The 17898-nt window shown below is 37.2% G+C and overlaps 1 protein-coding gene across 1 annotated transcript in view; it reads left to right on the top strand.

Annotated features, from left to right (window-relative positions):
• SLC30A7 (solute carrier family 30 member 7) overlaps window positions 1–17740 on the top strand; it is a 27254-nt gene extending 9514 nt beyond the window's left edge. Inside the window, exons 7-11 of the mRNA XM_086841740.1 lie at window positions 1128–1178; window positions 2927–3062; window positions 10792–10882; window positions 11782–11931; window positions 12729–17740. Of these exons, the coding sequence (XP_086697866.1) occupies window positions 1128–1178; window positions 2927–3062; window positions 10792–10882; window positions 11782–11931; window positions 12729–12776 (476 nt within the window). The 3' untranslated portion in view covers window positions 12777–17740. The remainder of the gene's footprint in view (window positions 1–1127; window positions 1179–2926; window positions 3063–10791; window positions 10883–11781; window positions 11932–12728) is intronic.
• The last annotated feature ends 158 nt before the right edge of the window (window positions 17741–17898 follow it).

Here is a 17898-nt window from a genome sequence, read left to right as displayed (position 1 = left end):
TGGTTAGTTGTACTTGGTTTGTTATCTCAAATATGACTTTCTCAATTTTGTGTAGTTGTAATCTGTTTTAAGATGGTTATGGAAAAGATACTTATTATGTCAGCTATGCTGAAATCTTTTCTATGAAGGCAAATGATATGAGAAGAGACATTCATGTAAAATATGGTCAGTAGCCTTCACAATGGGAGAAGAGCTTGTGTAGGTACCACCTATTTGAAACAATGCAAATGAAAAAAGCCTTGTGGTAATGCAGGATCATCAGTCCTTCCTGCCTCAGCCATAAGCTGAGATCTGTCATGACTCAAAATTCAGAGCAGGGAATAGTGTGGGAACTGGCAGACAGGAGGTGACAGAGTATAAAAATACTTACTTAGCCCTTACTTGCTATTCTTAGAAAACTGGCATTTCTTTTCCAGTAGTTCTCCTGGAAATTGGTTGGAAAGCAGGAGTTCCCTGCTTCTGCCTCCTCCTTGCCATCCACATGGCTCCCACCCCTTGATTGTAGCTCAACCAGTGATTGTAGCTATCTGTCTTGTGCAGTTTGATATTCAAATCAGCTGTTGTGTAAATTATGTATATCTTCACTAGAAGCCTATTGCTATTCTTTAACAAGTTTTTCTCAAAATATCTTTCAGATTAGTGCTACAGAAGCATTAATCTGCTTGGATGAGAAGATTTTTTTACTCACTTGTTCCTTCTCTCAGTCTTATCCTTGTTTTTTACATTAGGTATAAATGCTTGCTTAAGTGTGAAGTATTTCTAGTTAGCAAATTTGTTTGAATCTACTCTTCTCGCTTGCATTTATGGCTTGAGTTCTTGAGGGGTCTTATATTGCTATATACTAGCAAGGTCTTACCTCTCCTCTTGTTTTAATTAAGAACAAATGTAGATAATTTATGTTTATATACCTATGTAGAAGTATATTGTGTAAAGTGATATTATATTTTAAAGAAATGCATTTTAAGACTTTTAACTTAATTGCTGCATTAAAAAACAATAGCTTGAGTAGAAGCTGATCATTGTGAGCAGCCTGTCTGTCCAAGATATTTCAGAAAGGAGGAATGTAACAGAAGGACCACAAGAGAGAACCTTTGTTTTGGTTAATATGTCAATAATTGCCTTCACAGATGACCATTCCCTTGAAGTAATGGCTGGATCCAGCAAACAGATCTTACAAGGTATGATGAGAATAAGTGTGATGGTTTATTTGCTTTATCACAGTCTGCCTGCCTGGGTCTGTCACACATCTGTTTTAGAGGGTTCCTCTGGATAAATTCCATGTTTTTCTTGAAGGAGCTATTTAATGAAGTTCCATTCCCCCTGTAAATAGCTCTGCTGTATCCTGTGCATGACTAGGTGTTGAGACATTCACAGAAGCTAAATGTAATGCAGTGTCAACACAGTTTAAAAGAGACATCCCAAAAGTGGGATTCAGCTTCTGTTATTGATGCTGAAAAATCAATAAAAAACTAAGAAAGAGTTAGGTTAAAACCAGAAACCTAAGGAGCCTAATTGCAATATTTGTTCTGTAACATGAAGATACAGATTGATGTAATGCAGATTGATGCAGATTGATATAATTGTTAAAGAGTACCTGAGCTTAAAACTTGCATTTCATCAAGCTCTTAGAGTTGGTTTTTAGAGCAGATGGTAATTCATCTAAATTTCTTAAAGTAGTATTGGAGTCCTGATCTCCTGAGCATTAGTTATGGATAATTTAGATGTTGGTTTTGAGCTTTGGTTGGCTGTTTGTTTGTTTTATTTTGCTTTTGTTATGTTAATGTAGTGGTTTAGATTTGTCAATTTAATTTCCCGGCCAACGCACCAAATAAATGTCATGGTTTTAAAGCAATAATTAAAGAATTACTAGAAAACTTACTTATTTTTTGCTGTGAGATGTGGATTAGAACAAGAGCAAAACAGGCTTAGATCTTAAGGTGGTGTTCACAGGTTGATCTCACTTTTTCAATGGTTAAAACTGCTGTCAATTCTTAGAAATGGCCAGCTGTTGGATAGGAGAAAAACTCCCATCAGTCTCCAGCGGTTTTAACTTCCTGAGGTGTTTCTTTTTGTTTTCTTAAATGCCAATCTATCACAGCTTTTTTCAAATGTTCAGAAGTTAAAGGGAGACAATTATGAAATGCAGGAGGTAGTAATTATTTGGCATACCCAAATGTACCAAAATAGGTTTTTTTGGCATACCAAAACCAAAATAGGGTTTTTTCTTGTTGGATGATTTTCTGGTTTGTTTGCAGTCCTTGAGAAGGAATATTTACAAGCTCTTCCAGAATTTACAGTACACTGTATTGTGTTTCTGAATGACTTCCAGTCACTGCCAGCAGAGAGCTCCAAAGGCTAAACTTTGACTAGCTGCAAAGTATGTGTTTCTTTGTACTTGAAGGCAGCGTTATTCTTAAGAGTAAGGCTTTCCATGCCTGCAGTATTGTTTAATTCTCACAACTATTTGTCTTGGATTTCTTTGCCAAGTAACTTCTAGAAGGTGTTGTCAATTAAACATTAGCATGTAGTATCAAAGCTTTGCAGAACTGTTTCTGTTAACAGTCTGTCCACCTTATGCAGAACTCACGACTGTAGGCATCAAGGAATATGAGTTTCTGTACTAAAATAAAGGTGAGTATTGAGTGAAAAAAGTCTAGCTGCAGCTGTTAATCATTGTACAAGTTAGTAGCCTTGCTATGAAATACCCATTACTGCTAAGTGCATAAAAGAATGTAAATTCTTCAAATGTCCCATATTCTATAAATACATTAAAATCTTTGTGTGTTTGACCCAAAACTGACCACAAACTTGAAAAGTGTAGATCACATTATCTAGTTCTTGAAACTCATTTTTGTAAAACATCTCTGAAATGCTCCATTAGCTTTAAGAATATCAAGTTGTAATGGTATCACTTGATCTCTTACAGGTGTATTTCTGCACATTGTGGCAGACACACTGGGAAGTATTGGTGTAATCATATCTGCTATACTGATGCAGAACTATGGTCTAATGATAGCAGATCCTATTTGTTCAATGCTGATAGCACTACTTATAGGTGTAAGGTAAGTATTGCTATCACTGGTATTCGGTAGGATTTTTGATGCTAATTACAGGAGAAATCACAGCTCAGAGGAAAAAGGGGTTTTGTTATGCTAATGACTTACAACATTTGCTTTTCTTCCAAGAGTGGTGTGTTACTTCTGTTCTATACAGACATTCTGGTGAGCTCTTACGTGAGCTATCTTTCCTTTTTCTACAGCTACAACTTTTGCTCTTAAATCTGCATATTTTGTCCTTCTTTGCATAGTACTACAAAAATGTCTTTCAGGTTCAAACTGTAGAGCTTCATCTCTGTATTTAGTACATGCTTATATAAACCAATGTACTCCAGTAAATGGAGCAGAATGGTTTCAGGACAGCAGAGTTGGGGCTGCTGGCACAGGATATGTGCCCTTCTCCTTGACAAATCAAGGCTGTTAGGTTTTAATTTTGTTTTCTTATCTCAACAAGAATTGCCTTTTCCTTTGTATTTGCACTCTTTTTTTAAGATCTGATGGAAATGCTTCACGTACTTCTGGATTTCACAGTTGTTTCTTACCAAGATCACTGTGAATGTGAAGCTATTTGGATCAGACTGGTCAAGCAAATATTTCATTCAGTGATGTTATGAGGCTTTTTTGGCAGCAGTTTCTATGGTGCCATAGGGCAGTGTGCCACAATTCTAGTTACAACCTAATAACTGAATACCTTTGTCTGTTCAGCAGTGGTGAGTGTCATCTGATGAACTGGAGCTATTTCTGCTCCTACCATGTATGGCATGTTTATGGCTTTGCATGGCAGCATTCACAGGATTATTGATGTGAATCTCCCTGTTAGTCAAAGTAGGGCAGCAGGCTTGAGATACCGCCCACAGAAATGTCTGTGCTAGAAATCACTGTGAAATCACCACTTTCATGTAAACTTCAGAGATTTTGACTGCGACATTCTGTAATTTCATTAAAGACAAATTATTACAAACTACTTCTAGTACTGAAATCTCAAGAAATGGGAAAGAAAATGTGCAAGTTTCCAAACAGGAAGAAACTGTTGCTGAGGTAGAGGTAGTAGCTGAGTAACACACGGGTTTCCATGCATGTTGTATTTTAAGGGTCCAGCTTTGTGTACAGTAGAAAATACCACATGAATGATAATTCATTTTTTTCTTCCATTCATACAGTAGTTGAAATAACACTGAATTCCATAATAGAGGTGTCATAATAATGCTGTTTATAGGTTTTCTAGCACAGATAGAAGGAATGTTTGAGACCCATGTTCTATGCTGAAAATGCTGGAGAAGTTCACTGTTTGAAGTGTCTTTTGATGTGATGCCAGACTTCAGCCTGTAATGCTGTTTTGTTGGTCCACAATGCTATAAATGATCAGTAGAATAATCCTGCTATCAGTGTAGTCAGCTGCATCATAGCTGATAGAAGCAGGCCTTCATTTCTTGCCAGCTGACACATCCTGGCACATCAGTGGAGCAAACACTAATAGCAGGGTTGGGTGGTTTTGTGTTGGTATTTTATTTGTTTTCTAAGCAGTCCAACAGACTGAACTGTTGATGGTTTTGCTTGAAATGCACTTGAATCATAAATAAGATTACTGGCAGTTTCAGATGACTATTGAAAACTTGAGTCCCTTTTTGTGGTGTTTGACTTTAGTAGTCTTCATTTATACTTCTGGATGTAGAACCACTATTAATTTTGCCTTATTCTTCACTATGCTGTGTTTGAAGTGTCCTTTAAGAATTAGTGCAAAAGGGTTTCCAGATTTTCCCATAAGCTGGTCTTCTGTAACAGTAACATGGGAGCCCAGGTGATGCTTTCTAGGATATATAATACTTTTGTACTTAATCTTTTAAAGTTATCTAAATCTAACCCAGAGAAAAAAACCTACTGAAGTTCTGTGAAATTTAAAATTTGAGGGGAATAACATTGCAAAAATAATTTAAATTGGTAATGGCAAGAGCTGTGTCTAGTTCCAGCTGGGGACGGGGGGGGGGGGAGGCAGGCTATTTGGGTTTGGGCTTTATTTCTTTGGATTTTTAAATTGTCTGTCTACTCATGAGATACTTGTGTATTTGAGGTGGGACAGACTGGGATGTTCAATTTCTAGTACAGGAGTTGCTGTCAATTTCTGTGGGCCAATTTGAAACCTTGATAAATAATTTTCAGGGTAAATTTGGCTTCAAATTAAATAATTGTCTTCTGTTTCAAATGAATATTTGTTGATTTTGTTTGTGTGCCTTTTACTGTTAAACCAACTTTAATAAGGTAAAGTGGAGTAAGAGTATGTGTGTGTCCCAACAAGCAGACCCCATTCATGTGTGTTTAAAAATCAGGATCTGTTCTGTATTTAGGATCTTTGTGGCTGTAATAAAAGATTCATAGTTTTGAGCCATAGATGCAAAAGCCAGTCTGACAAATTCATTCAAAAGTTTTAATGGTGTCTGAGGACTTTGCCCTACTTGGAACTGTATCCTCCTAGTTATTGCTTAATGGTCTGAGTTTGACTTACAGAGTCTGCAGGGTATGAGTAGGGGCTAGGTTAGATGCAAGACTTCTGATTCTCTGTTATTTTGTTAGAGTGTTTTGTTGTGGGGTTCTTTTAGTTTGTTTTAGTTTGTGGGTTTGTTTTCATTTTTTTAATCTGTATTCTTTTTATGATACTTTTGTACACAAAGAGGGAATAATGGCAGAACAGCAATTCTTATTACCTTTTATGGAATTATGTCTGGTGAACCAGTAGAATATCAAAGCTATTGCATGAGAGTGCAGAGGAAAATCATTGCTCTTAATCCAGGATTGCTTGTGTCTTTGTGAGATAACTATTCATTTGTTTTATATTGAGTGTTTGCTTGCTTCACTGTTGGGCAGCTCTCTGGTTTATTTGAGTCTTGTCTCCTCCTATTAGTGGGTCTTCTCCGTTTAGGTTTTTGAAATGACAGCCACACTTGCCAAAGAAATCACAGAAATACCTGTATAAGATGACTAAAAAAATTCACTGGTGCAGTGTAAAACTGTACAGATTTCACCTGTTTTGCCTTGTGCATGTACAGAAGGGTTAAGCAATGCTTCTTCAGAGAAGTCAAGAAGTGCTTTTAAATCAAATGGTTGAGCCTTCTTGTAGACAGCATCTCTAATTGGTGGAAATTGTCAGCTGCTGACACAGTTGCTCTGTTGCTTCTGTGATCTTTTGCTAAGGGTGCTGTAGGGTGACATTCTCTGCCTGACTCCTCATGAGTTAGCACAGAACATTCTCACTGCACAGTGAAAATCCTGTGTGGCATCTGAATTTTCCTGGATGCAACCACTAATATCTGACGACTCTTTCTTTGATAACTTTGTACTGTTTCATGCAAGTAAAGCATAAATAGGACATGCTTAAAATAGACAAGTCTATCTTACCAGCATTTTAATTTTTTTTTTTTAACAAAAGCTTGACTATTTCACTGTAGTTTAGGCTGACATTCTTTAAGATTTTTCCAAAGTGTTGTTCACATAATTATATGTGCCTTGACTCAATAAACAATTTATCAGGTCTCTAAACTGCTTTTAATATTTAAAACTCAACACTCATTTAGTTTTTAACCTTAGTATTCTAAGCCTTATTCTGAAATCTTGAAGCAATTTTAGTATTTCAGTCAGCTATATGAAACTAGTCATCACGCAAAAGCCACAACTCTGGTATAAATCAAGTTTGTCCTAAACCACTATTAGGCCCACATGTTTCTAGAAGGGCACAGCATACTAAATCTGATACTAGATTGCACTAAGCATGCAGACTTCATATTAAGTGGTCAAAGAAATGAGGCAATTTACTTCAGTCATTTAGTGAAGTTGTTTCCATGGGTTACATAATCTTTTGCATAAAATCTTGAGCTGCTTCAACATGATATAATATGGAAGAGCTTTGGGGGAAGGTGTGCCAGTAACACTGGGAGCATTTCAAGTTTGGTGCATAGCAGTATAAAAAAAAATACTTTTTTTAAATGAAGTGCTGCATTCATTAAGATTCAGAATGAATTTTATATAGGAAAGCTCCTCCAAACTAGCATGTTTGTTGTTGGTGTTACTTTAAGCCATTATTGCTAAATGTCAAGCACTGCCTTTATTTACAGGGTAATGGTACCTGCCAGCCTTGCTTGAAAATCAACGTACTACATTGTTATGAGAACAAAGAATTCAAAATCAGTAAAGCAAATGTTAAACCTGTGGTCCTCGTCTTGAGCAAAGCTTGCAGTCTGACTAAAATTGCCATTGCCTAATAAAAGAATTTTATTGAAGTTCTGAAATAGGCCAACAGTCTTTACATTGTGGATATGGATGGTGGCTGGGAAAAAAACCTGGAATTTGGAAAATTTGCTGTAGATTTTGAGCTATACTATTTGAAGAACCCTTGCTGGTCTTGATCCTCAGCAATGTTTGTTTACCTTCCACAAAACCTGTCACAAATACCCCCTATTTTCTGTAGTGCTGAGAGCACTGAATGAATTTCCTGCTGCTCTCTGAGTGCAGTGTCTGTCTAAAGGGTTCTTTACCCTGAGTTGTTTTCAGCTTTGCAGTCCAAGATTGTGACAGTGCCAGGGTCTTGCTGGCTATGCCTACAAAAACAGTTGCATAAATAGGATGGCACTGGAAGGGGCAAGAGTATTATCTGAATTTGATGCAGGTTAAATAAGAGTCTGATGCTTTCACTCCTAATTTTTAATCAATCCATGTGTATTAGTGGCGGGCTGGATTTATCAAATTCATATCAATAGTTTGTTTCGATTTGTTTGAACACCTTTCACTTTTTCTGTAGCAGTGTTGTGTGCAAATGTGATGTGCTGTAATGTTAGCTGCCTTTGCTTTTCTGGCTTTTGTAAAGGATATGTTATTTTATTCCAAATCTTGCTGTGGGTTAGTTCCTCTTTCAAATTTATTGTCTTGTAAAAGAGTGTGATATTTTAGATTTAAGGCTTGGTAATCAGAAAGCAATGGAATTGTGTTAATAGCAAAGCTTACTGACTGCTTATGCATGAGAAAGCTTTCCACTTAGTGAGAATTCAGCATTATTTGTTTTCCTCAATAATCTTATAAATAAAAACAAACAAGGGGGGAAGCACCAGTGCAATCGTTGTGGAGGCAGACACTTTTTTTTTCCCACTAATGACTAAGCCAAAAAAAAAAGAGAAAGCTTGGTCAAGATCTCTAACTGTATTTTCAGCCAGCTTGGTTTTGTCATCTTCCTTTATGTTTTCTTCAGTCACATGATGTAGAACTGATATTTCTATTGCCTCTTAGTGATTAAGTAATCTTGGTTTTAGTTAATGTTTGAGAAAAGAGCTCATCTGTGGAGTTCTGGCTTTTATACTGATGGTTTTCTACTTCAGTAGTATTCATGAAAAAGTGGAAAACATTAGGCATCATAAAACTGGATTCTGTTGTTTGTTGTGTTAGTTTGGCTTACAGTAAGATACCATGTGAATTAGTATCCCCCTGGATGCAGAGGGGCATCCGTGGCTGGTTTGCTGTGAACAACATTTGTGAGGGCCTGTCACATCACTGCAGCTGTCTTTTGGCTTTTCAGCTTTGCAAAAGACAAACTTTGTATCTTGACACTGGCTCTAAGATAGAGGAAGAAGGTGTGACCTGGGATAAGCTTCAACTTTCACCAACAATATCAAGCCACATCCTGACTTTTAAGATGTTCTTGTTTCATAGCCTGTCTCATCTAATCTACTTTACAATTAATTTCTCTTCCATCAGATAATGTATATCAGTTTTATTAAATACTGTAAATAAATTGTACAAATTAGACATTTTTATTAGCTTTCTTTCATGACTTTTCTCACTCTTAGTGGAATGTCTCAATAAAAAGGCAGACTTACTACATTCTCTATTCCTTTAGTTGTTTCCCTGGGAAAAAATTCAGCCTGTACGTGTGTGGTTTTTGAAATCTTTGGATGCATATGCTAGAGAGGCCTTGTTAAATTTATGGGAATGGAGTAGTGTTCAAAATTCTTGCATGCACTTTGCATCCTGAACTGGTGTATTGGTCTTTCAAGTTTTTTATTAAGAAGCAAACCTGCATTTTAAATAGGGAGTTAAACTGAAATCAATTCATCAGTAGAGTGTGTTGGCAGCTCCAGCTCTCTTTGATTTAATGCTTGTGACATGGACATTATTTAGTGAGATCGGTCCATTAATAAGAGAACCTTTTTTCCCTAAACTTCTGTAATCCACTGTAGAATGTGACACTCCAATTAAGCTTCCTTTAGACAGATTGACAGTTATTGCATTGCTAAATGTTTGTCTTGGTGACAGGTCTAGTTTAGGCAACTCCTGCTTGCCCCTAATTGCTTCTTCCTGTTTCTGAACCAATGCCTTGGTGGCAGTGCAAACGTGGGAGGCCATGTGCTGGAGAGCACCAGGCAGTGAATTTGGCTGGAACAACCATTGTGCCTGCAAGAAGACTTAATTTTAGGATGGTGGTTTTTGCAGGGGTTCATTAGACAAGAGTCACGCAGCCTCTTGCTCCCTCCTACCTTGGCCAAGGTTTAGCCAGGGAGTGAGCTGAGCAGTCCAACAGCCAGCACTGCCCCATGTTCAAATGGAAATACCTTTCTAAAAATGATTAGGTCATTTATTCACATCTGCAAATACACAGCTGGTCTGTGCCATGCATTCCACGTCACTTCATGAGATTTTAAACAGAGGTCCTCCAGTGTCCTTTAACAACTGGTCCAGTTAATCTCTTACAAATGTTTCAGGTGTGCTTTTAATCCCATAACTCCATATACTGCAGCTGTGATGCCAGTGCTGAACTCTGAAATGCAGCTTACAGTTTCTGAAATATATAATCATTTTCAGTCCGGAATGTTAGGACTTGTATGCTCTTGAAATGTAATCGCTATTTAAGCTTTACTGTTGGACTACAGATATTTGTTATGCACTTGAAAATTTTATAATGCTCTGCTGAACCAGACATGATGCACTACTCCTAAACAAAAAAATCACCACGCTGAGTACTTAGTAAGAGTATAACTTACTAGTGGTAGCTTCAGGGTATAGGCTTACTGGTCTCCCTGTTTTATTAAAAACCAGAAAGTAATAATAATAAAAAAGGTATTAAATGTCTTCTTAGTTTGCTGATTAAACAAGACCATTTGGCCAGGAGGAGGGAACCTCTAATTGCTTCAAAATGTTTAACCCTTGAGCTTGGATGAGACCCTACACTTAGTTCACTTCAAGAATATGCCAAGTTGTCTGTTTCTGACAAAATAACTCTGTTGTAGCTGGACTGTTCCACACTAATTTTGTTTTAAGATTACCCCATTATTATCTTAGTTCATAAGAAAAATATGCCTTAAACCAAACACAAAAGCAAACGCAATTTCAGTTGAGTATTTTTATGGTTGCTTGTGAATGATTTGCCATTGCTGTTGGTTTTGAGCTATACAGCTGCTTTGTTGTATAACTTCCAAGATACCAAGAGATTTCATCTCAAGTCCCATGATTAAACTACTAATCTTTTGTGACTGACCACCAGTTGACTCTGGAAACGCTGGGAGAGAAATAATCTTGCCTTTGATAGGACACCATAGCAATTTTGTCAATCCTTTTATTTTCTGCACTGGGTTTTCGTGGTGACTTTCTCAGCTTCTGGTGGAGGAACTAAAGAAAAATTTCTCAGCATTAAGTAATCTTAGGTTGCTCCTTGTACCTTTTGAAAATGTAATAATAGCCAATTTCCTTTTTTTCTTTCTAGTATTGTTCCACTTTTAAAAGAGTCCATTGGGATTTTGATGCAGCGAACTCCTCCTTCCCTGGAAAATGCCCTGCCTCAGTGCTACCAGAGGGTGAGCTCTTAAGCTGGTTTTGCTCTGACTGATCAAGCTGCTGACTGACTGAGCCTCAGCTGGGTGTATGACAATATTTTATGTTTTTCCAGTAATGTCATTCAAAGGTACCGTAGAACACACAAATCAAGGTACCAGTTTAATTTATGTTAGTTCAGAAAAACAGATCCTGAAGCTATTCCTCAAAAAGTACTTGTACTATAAGTATAGCACAAAAAGTACTATACTTATAAATTGTGCTTATACGTAACATTGGAAGTGTATTTATAAGAAAACAAAGATGACTCTGGATTTGACCTGTTCTCCTACTTAACTTTTCTATCAGTATGCCATGAAGTGCCTTTGCAAAGTTAATACAAAGCACTTGAAGGAGTGCTGCCTTTCCTTGGGAGTTACAGGTTGTAATCATCGCATGGAGGGTCCACTCAAAGTGGAAGATGAAAAAACAAAGGGATTGGCAGGACCCATCTAAACCCTCACAAAATTGTAATTGATATATGAATATATTTCTGTTAAAGTCAGAATCTCACAAATTGTTTCATGGCAACATTTGCACATTTGCAAAACAGGCAGTTTTAACTGCATGCCATCTCAAGTCCAAAAACTCTGACTTTTTGCTCGTGGATGCCTCTATTTTCAGAAATTGTCTCAGTAAAATACATCTAGAAGATAAATGCAGCAGGGTGCAAAATCACAACACATACAGAAAATCGTGACATGGGCATAAATCCATATGTTTTCATCTTCCTTACAATAATTGAGATAGTAATAAGAAATTTTGGTAAAAGATGACAAAATGCACAGTGAACTAGAAATAAAAGAATGCATTGGCTTTCATAATACTTTCTGTAAAAAAAAAATAGTATAAACGTCTTTCTAAAATTTGCCTCTATTTTTAGGTGCAGCAGTTGCAAGGAGTCTACAGTTTACATGATCCACATTTCTGGACCCTCTGTACTGATGTTTACATAGGGACTTTGAAGTTATTAGTAGCTCCTGATGCTGATGGAAGGTGGATTCTAAGCCAGACTCACAATATTTTTACTCAGGTACGTCTTATCAGTGGAAATCACATCTCAAAGTGTAAATTGCTTGTTACATTATGTGACAGTGTAATCCATATCATGAAAGGTTAAGTATTTCTGAGTTTGATATCTGTTTTGAAAAGCTTCCCTGCTCCAGCTGTATCAAACAATTCCAAAATACTCAGTTGTGTAGATGAAATTACTGTACCTCTCTGCATTAGTTTTTCATGCCACTTTATGAAATAACAGATGTAATTGTCTCAGGTGTATCAAATGGGGTTGATCTATATTGACCTATAAGGAACTAAGAAAACAGACGAGCCTTCTCTTAGGATAGTTTCTCACCACAGACTGGACCTACTCAGGCTTTTCACTGCATTGGCAGCTTGCACATGTGATGGCTTTCTGGATAGATTTGTAATGTAGAACTGGTTTGAACAAGTCCCACGTTATGCTCTTGTCCTTAGCTCCATTTTAAACTGACAGTTCTTCAAGCAGCTTGCTTTTCAGGAAGTTAAACTGGCACGAAAGAAAGAATTACTTTTGTGCAGCTTCACATGTGGCAGTTATTTAGGATGAATCAGAAGAGGTAATGTGGCAAAGCTGATGTTAATACATCATTATCTGTGTGCACTTGACTGCGTGAAGAACTCCTTATTCATCAGGTGTTCTCTGAGTGATGTGCTAAATGTGGAGATGAATTACAGAAAAATAAGATGTTGAGTATTTTTGCTAGGTCATTTATTGATGTGGGCTGATGCTCAGGACAGGAAACTGCTTTGACTTTACAGTGCTTTTAACCCTCCTTCCCTTTTCCACAGGCAGGAGTAAGGCAGCTTTACATACAGATCGATGTTGCAGCCATGTAGTCATTTTCTGGAATGGTGCTGTTGGACCAAAGTTTTCAGTACTGTACTGGTGTAACAACACTTCTTGAGACAGAGCCTGCCTCCACCACGTCTGGAATCGACTAAATAGATTTCTGCCCTCGGGCTATGGAGGGAGTTCACTTCTAAGGAGTAAATATTGAATGAATGTTATGGACTTTGGGTCTTGTTTTTTGGGGGGCCCCTAAACTTGGAAGTTTTTGAGGGTTTTTTACTTAGTAAGAATGTGGTACTGGAAACCCTGTCATGTCTTCAGTAAAGCTGCTGAAACCACTGCTCATTCCCATAAAACCAGTGTTATCGGCAATTGGAAACTTGTTTTGTAGACAATGTCACAATGGCTGACATGCTTCAATATAATTGTATGTTTGTACAATTGTTTGTACTTTGCAAACTTAATGAACCAAACCATATTGGGTTTTCAAAGTGCCTTTTATATCAGGAGAGCTATTTGCCAGCATAAATATGGAGCATCAAAGGGTTTTATTACTTTTACAAATAATCTTGTATGCAGTCTGATTATTTACTAGTGATGTATGCGGGGGGTTGTGTACTTACATAACTGTAGATGCTAGACTTCCATTATATTTGCATCTTACCAGACAGAAAAATTCTAAATGTAAAAGACAAAGCTGTTGTGAAGAGACTTGCTTCTGAGACAAGCTGGGTATTTTGTTGCACATATCTTGTGAACATTATTTTAGTCCAAATATTAGATTTAACTCCAGTTCTTAGTCTCTTCATACTGTTGAGAGTAATGAGACATTACATGATGCTGTTCATGTTCAGTCACTTAAACAATGGGCAGTTGAAGGAAGATGCTGGTGATGGAAGCAATGCTTGACGTTTTTTATTTTCCAGATTATGTGGTGGAAAAAAACTAAATCCTGAAATTGTGAAAGCTTAAGTCTCCTTGATTTTAATAGGTTGTTATAATGTTTATTAAAGTGATCAAGTTCAAATTTTTGCCTTTCCAAATGTTGAAAATAGTTGTTTCTGGCAGTTATACCCAAAATGGAAATAAGGACCACTTTTCATGCTGTTTTAGCTTATGTTTTTCCCAGGTTGACAAATCTTACATCTTTGACTATTTTACTGTAGCCTTGTATGTTTTCTTAGGGGAGAAAGTTCTCAATGCAGTAAAGGTTGTTAGATTGGGTTTTTTCCAGAAACATTCTTCTGTCATATATTTTCTAGCATTTGTAATCACTTTACTCAGCTATCTGAGTATCACTTTCAAAAGCAATCTGCTGTGTCTGGTGTTTCAGATGATAGTTCCACTATGCTGTAGTAGTTCACTTAGTAACAGAAGACTTTTTAAGAGGACATTTTACAAACAGAACATGTTGAAGTAAAAAGACAGGCATTTTGCTGAGAAATCATAGCTGTCACTGATTGGTGCATATTTTATGTTTATTTTGGTACTCATCAGAGGTCATAGTAAAATCAAGGCCCTGAAAAGCTGACAATGTCTGTGTAGTAAGTGCTAGGCACTATGAAATAACTGAAGATTGATTTGCAGAAATTGGTTTGTTTGCCATTGATATTGGTGAAGCAATCAAAGATATGAAGAGTTTCTTGCACTCATTCTGTTGTTCCTATATAGCACCTGATTTCTTTTTATGTGAAAACACATCACTTGCCAAATTTGATGGCGGTTCCTGAATTTTCCAGTTGAGATACTGAAACATGAATGTTGATTTTGTCCAAATATTGCAGGTGTACTCTTGTGCTTGGAACTGGAAACTGAGTGCAAAAAAATGGTAGTACAAAGCCACCTTATAATACTGGTTTTAATCTTTGCTGCCTCTTCCAGTCTTCAGCTACTTCTATTAACATTTCCAATCCTGTTTGCCTTCCCTGGGCGTGCAGGCACAGAATGGCTCCCAGCAGGCTGCGTGTTCCACATCTCTCTCTCCTGGCCTGCCTGGCATCTCCCTGTCCCACCTGGCAGATGCAGTGCCAGGCCAGAGTTCCTGACTGAAAGATGGAAGTTACAAGGCACAGGGTGGGGTGCAGGAATCTGTAGAGCAGATTTGAGCGCTGCAGTTTATGTCTATGTGCATGTATGTTCACAGACAAGGTGATGAAAATCTGCTTATGATTGGAGGGTGGAGGTACTGTTTTGTAGTGTGGTGCATATAGACTGCTGCTTGCTGGCTGCCAGCAGGACTTCCTCATTTTTTAATAGTTACTATTACTGCTATTTGAGGCTAGAGAAGATCAATTGATATCATTTTAAAGGCAAGCACCAGACAGATTCATTGCAACTGTGTCATGATCCAAGAGCAGGCTTTGGTTTAAGTTATCTCTACACCAGCATGTTTCATGACCGACTGCTCCAGGACTTGTTGAAATACTGTAGTGCTGCCCAAGTTGCTGAGTTTGGCCACTATTTTAGTTTCTTAATGAAAAGACAATTGCTACAATTTGTTTCCAAGTGGGAACCTGGCAGAGTAGCTGTCTGATGGTGGTGATAGTGTTCTTTTAAATGTACATCTACCAAATTCTTAAAATGGGAAATGGAGTGAAAAAGCTTATATGCCTGTTATAATTGTACAACTATTTTAATAACTTTTGATAATTTTTTTGCTTATTATGATTTAGCTGATTGTTGGAAGCATATGTACAAGTCTGAGTTTTCTAGCCAAGCAAGATAGCACTCCATTATGTTTAACTTTTATAGTAAGAAATGTATTTGTTTGTCAAATATAATTAGGGATAGTGTAAGGAAGTCAGTCTCAAAACAGAAATTAGCCTTTTTAGACTTTCTGAAAAAGGATAAGCATCACAAAATTCTACAAACACGTTTAATCAGCAACTGCAGTGACATGTAATATGTCAATAACCAAGGGACGTCTGATTTTATTTTTCACCTCCTAAGGGGATACTTGCTCAAGTTTTAGGAGAGTACAAACCATGCAGTTAAAAGCAAAAGTGCAGCTTTCCTAACCCTGAGAGCCAAAGCACCATTATTTGTGTTTTGCTAATTACTTAGCACTGGCTGCTTATGTAACACTTTGCTATGACACTTTATTGGAGATGCAAGGCATGATTTAAACAGACTTGTGTGAATGACTGACATCCAGAGTCGGGTGAATGTCTGCAGATTGTGTGCTAAAACTCAGCTTCCTGGTATCCACGTCTTAATTTTGAATCAAGTTTTTAAAGTGTGGTTTTCTCATATTTTCATGTAGCTGATATTTACAGTAGGGTTACTGGTCTGTCTTTGTGGGTTATTTTTTTCTGTGACTGAAACCAGTAACTTAAAACCCTATTGTTCCAAAGACCAAGCCTGCAAACTGCATGATTTTTACCACACCTACAGCAAAATAAGAAGATAAAACAAATGTTACAGTGTGTCTGTATTAAGATGCCTCAATGTTTTTTTGTGCTAAATAACAGTGGAAGAAAACTCCTCTTATGAAAATGCACAGTAAGGACTGGTCCTTTATAGGCTAATCTGGTAAGTGTGATTAGAGCTCTGGATAGACTGGCTCCTTTCATCAGGAGGGCCCCTACAGAGAGCTGAGTTACTTGTGTGATTTGCTAAGCTAAGATGAAAAGTAAATAAACGACTCTGCTTTTTATGTAATAATGCCTACTAAAGCAAAAGTTCAGTTCCATCGTTAGTAAAAGCTGCTGACACTATTTCTACACAAAAATTGAAGCTGCTACTACTAATAAAATGGACCTTAGTGACCTAACATTTTTAATTTACTTTTGTTTTAAGAAGTAAAGCTGGGTTTAAAGGTGAAGGAAAATTAATGGTTTCTGTTTTAACTGTTTTAAGTGAACCTGTTCTGGGAATGTAAACAAGATACAAGAGGGGAGAATCTGCTGCTGAACTGCAGTTTTCCATCTCCTGCACAATGTGCAAACAAATTGTAAAGTCCATGGCTTTCCTTTCACATTGCAGATTTCAGTTGCAGTTGTGCATTGCAGATTTTCAGTTGCGTGCTTTTATAAAATGCAAACCCTTATCTTTCTTCATGACACGAAGTTTTTAAATATCTGTTCAGAGCAACAATTTTAGTTAATAATTAAACCCTGTCCTGTTTTCTCCAGCAGCCATCAGATTGCTGATTCTTGATTATCGCACCCCTTTAAGCAGGATATTTTTGTTTCTTTCTTTTTTCTTTCTTTTTTTTTTTTTTAATAATCTCTCTGATCCTCAATACTGACTCAGTAGTTAATTCCTCCTTTACAATTCCGTGAAAATCCTTATCTGCAGCTTACTGGGGTTCCCTTTTGGATTTGTCCCCTGTTCAAGCTTTGTTGCAATGTCCATCCCTGTGGGGACTTCCTTGGCCAGACACTGCTATAATGTGAAGCGATGCCAGCCATGCTGTGCCTGGCATGCAAAGCCTGAGTCTTGCTGTGTGCAAATACTGCTCAACCTACTTGTCTGTTTCAGTGAGCCACAAAAGGTTCCTGCCTATGTTGTAATTTGGCGGAAATAATGTGTAAAAAGAGCTGGGTATTTCACTTCCCATGTGCATTGAAGCCTCTCACATGTATGCTGGGATCTTGTACAAGAGTTAAGTGAATCGCTACAGTATCTTGGCTGAAGTGTAAAATAATGTGAATGAAGCAATTGCCAAAATCATTCCTGGTAGCATACAGCATATTGCTTGCCTTTACATTACAAGAATTACTCTTGGCAGTGAGCTTCAATTGAATAGCAAAATGTGTCAAAGTACCTGTGAAGAAATCTTGCAGGTAACACAAGGCAGCTCACTAAAATTCTGAAGATTATATATGATTTTGTTCTGGAATGGTAATGTCAGTAGCTTAGCCACGGCTTGTCCCAAGTGCAATATTAAGAAATTTTTAATGTAATCTTTTCTACTTGAATACAGTCTATATAAAATGTTAAATATCCTATATTGCTGAAACAATATGGGATCAAATTTCTTTCCAATAAATCTTCAGTTAAAAAAAAATATGCATACAGGTCTGCTTTGTTTTCATCATACTGTGAAGAAGAGTTGAAATAGCAACCACTATCATCTACAAGCTGATTTTTAAGAGAATTCTTGCAGTCTGTTTGCTGGGACTTGGCTTGAGGTCAATTGTGGTTGCTGCAGTTGAGTCTAGCTCT

This window comes from Cyanistes caeruleus, chromosome 9, assembly GCF_971803275.1.
Source record: "Cyanistes caeruleus chromosome 9, bCyaCae1.hap1.1, whole genome shotgun sequence".
NCBI lineage: Eukaryota > Metazoa > Chordata > Aves > Passeriformes > Paridae > Cyanistes > Cyanistes caeruleus.
The sequence above is the reverse complement of the archived record's forward strand: the minus strand, read 5'-3'. Positions and strand labels throughout refer to the sequence as shown.